General features: G+C 43.1%; 1 protein-coding gene across 1 annotated transcript; it reads left to right on the forward strand.

Annotated features, from left to right (window-relative positions):
* Positions 1-1,494: 1,494 nt before the first annotated feature.
* Positions 1,495-5,320, forward strand: COMMD3 (COMM domain containing 3). The gene is made up of 8 exons (XM_020869163.2): positions 1,495-1,681; positions 2,925-3,036; positions 3,144-3,207; positions 3,295-3,329; positions 3,696-3,756; positions 3,846-3,902; positions 3,995-4,054; positions 4,952-5,320. Exons 1-8 carry the CDS (start codon positions 1,543-1,545, stop codon positions 5,009-5,011), a joined length of 588 nt encoding a protein of 195 aa, XP_020724822.1. The 5' UTR covers positions 1,495-1,542; the 3' UTR covers positions 5,012-5,320.
* The last annotated feature ends 653 nt before the right edge of the window (positions 5,321-5,973 follow it).

Below are 5,973 nucleotides of genomic sequence, written 5' to 3' on the forward strand. Positions count from 1 at the left end.
TTCCTTATGCAAATCAGGTATCTTGACATTTTTCAACTGACATTTTACTACTGATGAGAAACAGGGAGTTTAGAAAGAAAAGAGAGATGGGAAGGAAAAATGAACATGATTAATAGGTGTTTGTATGATAAAGACTCAAGGGAGACTTTTAAATTCTTCACTGTTCCTATAGGCTGACCAAAGTGGAAAGCTTGTTCACATGCCTTTCAATGCTTTCAAAGGAGAACTGAGTAGTTACTCAATCTTTACTGATGCTAAATTATTCTATTTGCGTTCTGTTGTTGTGAAATCAGGTGCTTTTTATCCATTGATGCAAGGTTAATGTTGACTGTATTCATTAGGAACTTGTTTTTCAAATAAGCACCTAAATTATGCCTTTAAAAGTGTTTCATGCTAAGTCTGTTTCAAATTATGCCTCCTGAAGACTAAAACATCTTCCTCCTTCCTTATCCCTCCTCTCCACCCGAAAGAATTTTAAATTCTTTTGATCAAAAAAACTCATAACCTACTTTGTTGTGCTTTTTTCTTTTTTTAAAGAATCATTCTTGTTCTTCAACTTCGTATAACTATAAAGGGGGAAGTTACTTTATACAATATTTGAAGCTTCAAAATTATGGGCATTCCCTTCTAATAAAGATCTTGTCATTCTTAACTATTGTACTAAGATAACTCTCTGATATAAATATTTGAGGACTGCTTGACTAATTAAAACAGGACCCATAGATGTTGTGAGCACAGTAGCACAAAATTTGTACCAGTTTCTTTTGGAAAGGTGTTTATTTGCAGCTGCACCTAACTATTTTTTATCATTTTGTCCAATGTGTTCGTAAATAAGGTATTATTCTCTCAGTTGTCGAAATACAGAACTTACACGCGCGCACTGTATGAATGTATACGTGTTTACACACCCCCCCACGTAGAAAGGAAGCAATCGCCGTATTCCAGAAATGACAATGAAAAAGGAGAAATAAGCAAGAATTATAATTAGAGGTCTACAGTCTCATTCACATAAGGGCAGTGCTAGGGGGTTAAGCAGTTGAGTTAAAAAACAAAAAAGCTCAAAACCAAAAACCAACCAGTTGCCTTAGATTGGAGCTTCCCGCAGCTTTCGCGCTGAGCGGGGCGCGGGGAAGGAGTAGTTCTCGGGGCCGGTGGGGGCCGGGATCCCGACACCGTCACCACCACCCGCGGGGTCTTTCGGGAGCGCTCCCGCGGGCCCCGGAGGAGCCGGTGACAGTCCTAGGTGAGCGCCGAGCGCGTCCACAAAGCGCCCGGGCCGCCCCTCGCGCTAAGGCGCGGCGGCGGCGGCGGCGGCGGGGGCAGAAGGAAGGGCGAGACGGAAGCGGCGGCGGCGGCTGGCGGGCGGCCGGGGACGCGGGCCGGGACGCGGGCGGGGAGGCCGCCGGGGAGGCCCCGGGCGGGGAGGCCCGCAGCCCGCGCCACCGCCGCCGCCGCCCCAGCCGCGTGCGCGCGCGGCCGCATCAGCTGAGCGCGCGGCGCGTGTCACGTGGTGCGCGTGTCGAAGGTCACGGCGCGCTCACAATGGAGCTCTCGGAGTATGTGCAGAAAGGCTTCCAGATGCTGGCCGATCCCGGCTCCTTCGACTCCAACACCTTCACGCTTCTCCTCCGGGCGGCTTTCCAGAGTCTGCTGGACGCCCAGGCGGACGAGGCCGTGTTAGGTAAGCCGCTCGGCTCTGAGCTGGATCGGCCTGGGTGGAGGGGAGCTCGGAGAAGAGGAGCGATACCGAGCGAGAAGGGGAAAGCCCCGGGAAGAGGAAGTCTTCGGGCTTTGCCCTTCGCTCCGGACGGAGTGTGGGGATGTGGTTCTGCCAGAACCCACAGCGGACCCAGATCATTGTTCTCTCCTCACTTGGCACCTGCACACCGCCAGCTACACTTTCCTGGTCTGATTTTCCCTATCAGGCTCTTTGTTCTTTTGTAAAGCCGGTGCTCAAGTCTTGTTTGTGGCCTAAACATCTAAGGTTTTCACCCTGGTCTGGGGCAGACTGACAGTTGGACTTCATCAGGGCAGCTCCCTGCGATTCAAGCTTTCAGTACTAGGCTGGCGAAGGTTTTAAAGGGTCTGCTTCCAGAGTAATTACTCGGTCAAATAGTGCTGACATTTTCCAGCTTAGAGAATACCTCAAGTTCCTCTGATCATTCCAACACTCTAGTTCAACATGTTTTGCACAGGTTCCACGCCCAGACTCTTAAAATGTGGTGTATAATGTTTTGTTCCGCATCAGTTATCAGGAAGCAAGTCTGTTTTAAGTGGTCCGGTCACTGCGGAGTGCGATGTCAGTATGGATGGAGGCATATTTTAAGATAGATCGCTTTTAAATGATTTTCTTAATTATATTTCAACAATTCAAATTTTTGTGTTTTTTTGCCCTATAGTTTCACGAGCTAAACATGTGTACAAAATGTATGAAAGTGGAAGTTCTTTAAACGAAAATAGTAACCACCACCTGGGTTAATCTCCAAAAAAAAAAAAAAGACTGTCGAAAATATTTTGAACTCTTTCCTTCTCCACCTCCATGGAGCCAGTTACCTACCCTAAAATTAATCTTTAGAAGGAAAGTTTATTCATTCTTAAATTTACACCAAAATATTTATCTTATTTTCCTCCATCCAGCTTTAGAGTGACCATTGTATATTTTACAATAGGACTTTTTTTTTAAGTATTAAGGTAAAATTAAAAGAAGGTAATTTGACCAGGTAACAGCATGATTATTGATGTGTGCTCTTCATTGTTTTGCCATTGACCATATTGCTCATCTCATTTACTTAAAATTTCTAGTCCTTATAGTTGAATTCTTATTATCTTGTTAGAGTTCTTCACCAAATGAAAATACCTTTTTAGAAACAGGACTATAAAGAATTTATTATCACAGGCATCACTGGCAATTACTTTTATTGTAGATCACCCAGACTTGAAACATATCGACCCAGTGGTTTTAAAACATTGTCATGCAGCAGCTGCAACTTACATACTGGAGGCTGGAAAGCAAAGAGCTGACAAATCAACTCTAAGGTACAGGATTTATTTAAATATCCATTTGTCTTAAAATAGTGCCTTTATGATTCAAATTTAAGTTTTTAAAATGGAGACTAAACTTTGGCTTTTTTTTTTTTTTTTAGCACTTATCTAGAAGACTGTAAATTTGACAGCGAGAGAATAGAATTGTTTTGGACAGAATATCAGGTTACTTAAATTTTTAAAACTTAACAGTTACTATTTCTTCTACTCTGTTTGCAAAGACATGTTTTCTTTCTCTTTTTTTCTTACCAGAATAATAGGAATTCCCTAGAAATCCTACTGGGAAGGTAGGTACTGTATAAGGTGTCAAGCTGAGCCACTTTTCACTTGCAGGTATGAATGGAGAGTGCTGGTGTGAAACAAAACAGAACAAAAAATGGGGATCTAGACCAAAAGAAAAGGGGCCAAAGGGCAAGTGAAACAATTGAAGTTAAGCTAATGTTTTTAAAGATAAAGTTTATTGAGATAATTTTTAAAATGCTCTTTTACTATTCAGAACTTGAAATAAAGTTCAACAGTATTTTAATTTCAGAATGGATTAAAATTGTGTGTGTGTGTGGTGCAGGAGGTGGTAGACACCATTGTTGGTGAAGGACAAATACTGAAAGTTTTTCTGTAGCTATTATGTACAAAACTGTCATTATATCTTTCAGTATAGGCAGATCTCTCCCTCATATAACTGATGTTTCTTGGCGTTTGGAATATCAGATAAAGGTAAAGTTTAACTAATGTTCTCTAGGGCAATTTAGGGAATTTAAAAAAAAAGAGCTAAAGACTGAAATCTCTGTGTTATGTTGTTTTAGACCAATCAACTTGATAAGATGTACAGACCTGCATATTTGGTGACCTTAAATGTAGAGGTATTTATACAGAAGCCCTGTTTAAAAATTAAATGTATAGTGAAAATTTCAATTTCCTTGATTTAAATAAACAGCATTTTTTTCTTCCCTAGAACACTGACTCCCGATCCCACCCAGAGATTAGTTTTAGTTGCAGCATGGAACAATTACAGGTACAGTATTAGGATCTGTGAATATGCCTATCTTCTTACAGATTTTTAATTGCGAATTATTCCCATGGAAAGTTCAAAAGAAAATTAACCATCTGTCAGTAGATAATGAAGGTTGGTTAAAGAATTATTGGGAAGGGGGCCTCAAAAGAAATATTTTAAAATAGGCTTTTGAAATTAAGATGCTAACTAATAGAGAACTGGTCTGGTTTGCTGTTCCCTTCAATTAAAATAAACTTGTAGTGTTGAGTGTAAATTCTATCTGTGATGTGTTTGAGCCAGTAGGACAAAGGAAAAGAAAGCTTGGCTTTGAAAAATGTTCTCTTTGCTTTCAGAAACTTTGAAAACATGATTTTTAAACAGTGGTTTTAAATGACTTTTTATAAAGGGGCAAGTTATAAAAATTCTGAAACTGTTCATACTGTCTAAGACACTGGGGAAATTCAAAATTACATTGATTAATGGACATGACAACGAATTTATTTCTTAGCACTTAAAAAAATGAAAGACATCACTTGAAATTTTGATGAAATTGATTTTTTCCAAAGGAATCTCCTGCAGAGTCGTTTTAATGTAACCATTAATTGAACTTTAAACTTTCAAAAGATGTGAATACAGCATTATCCTTGTTAGATAACTTGAGAAATTTAATTTTGGTAAACCTTGCGTGTTCAGAAGATTCAGTTAGAAACTATATTTCACATCTGAGGGCAAGCATTTTGAAGATGAGACATTTTAGAGGAAAACTTTACTTTGATAGTGGTTTGTCAAAGGTTTAAAATTTTGAGTTTTAAATTGTTTAGAAAGTGTCTCCCGACTTTTTTCTTGCATCTTTCTCAAGCTTGGATACTTTTCTCTTGCGTTTTATCCTAAAAACGAGCCATGGTATACATCTTTCAGGACTTAGTAGGAAAACTTAAAGATGCTTCGAAAAGCCTGGAAAGAGCAACTCAGTTGTAACTTGGGAAAGTTAACGATCTGCCCGGATCTAGAGGAAGACCAGGAACGTCTTGCCGTCCGCTGAACCATCATTTCTGCGAGCTGGATGTCTTCCTTTTCAGAACAGATTTTTTTCTTTTGGATTTCTGTCACTCATAAGTTTTGACACTTTATTTTTTTACACCTCTGGAAGGGTTAAGAGGGAATTTCTGCCTAAGTATTTGAATCTTTAGTATTATCCGTACACTTGATCCCATTTGATCTTCTCCACGTCTTCCAAAAGGAAGTAGACAGTATTACATTCTGAATAAATAAGTTGTTCCCACAAAAGAGTGGTGAGAGTTTGTCTGGATTTGAGTTTGTTAATTATTACTTTGAAGACATAGACACGATTGGCGTTAACTTTTAACGATCTCCTCTCCTCAGGATTAAAGTTAAACACTCTGGAAAGGATGCGATCTCCGGGGTTGCTTGAAGACCCCAGCTTCGGGACGTGGGGAGCGGACGCGGTCGCCCAGCGGCGGGAGCCCGTCCGTTCCGTTAACTGCGCCCGAGGGCTCGCCCTCAGCCCGACCCTCGCCCGCGGAGCTCCCGAGGCCCGGGAGGGCCGGCTCCGCGCCGAGCCCCTGCCCGGAGCGAGCGGCTGTCCGCGCGCGCCCCGCCTCGGCCACTGGCGGGCGGGAAAGGGGGCCGGCGCGGCCGCGGGAAGACTGGGGCGGGCGCTGTTGTTTCCGCGAGCCCAACTCGGGCGCAGGTTCCGCGCCGTGGCGCCGGAGTCTGGGCCGCAGCCCGTGGGGCCGAGCGGGGGGTGTCGGCCGGCGGTCTCCTCGCGGACATGTATGCGGCGGGCGGAGACGGACGGTGGAAAGAAAGAAATAACGGGGGTTGGGGTGGGCTAAGCTGCGTGCGGGGCCGGAGCGATGCCCGCGCCGTGAGCAGGGTGGCGCGTGTGGCGCTGTGGAGAAATGTCTCCGCAGCCGCGC

The sequence above is a fragment of the Odocoileus virginianus genome, chromosome 9 (genome assembly GCF_023699985.2).
Source record: "Odocoileus virginianus isolate 20LAN1187 ecotype Illinois chromosome 9, Ovbor_1.2, whole genome shotgun sequence".
Classification (NCBI taxonomy): Eukaryota; Metazoa; Chordata; class Mammalia; order Artiodactyla; family Cervidae; genus Odocoileus; species Odocoileus virginianus.

Bases quoted from the DNA above. Each gene is read 5' to 3' on its own strand.
- COMMD3 (XM_020869163.2), top strand. From the start codon at position 1,543: ATGGAGCTCTCGGAGTATGTGCAGAAAGGCTTCCAGATGCTGGCCGAT. The intron at 3,757-3,845 runs GTAAAGTTTAAC...ATGTTGTTTTAG, and splicing joins GTTTGGAATATCAGATAAAG to ACCAATCAACTTGATAAGAT. The intron at 4,055-4,951 runs GTACAGTATTAG...TACATCTTTCAG, and splicing joins GCAGCATGGAACAATTACAG to GACTTAGTAGGAAAACTTAA.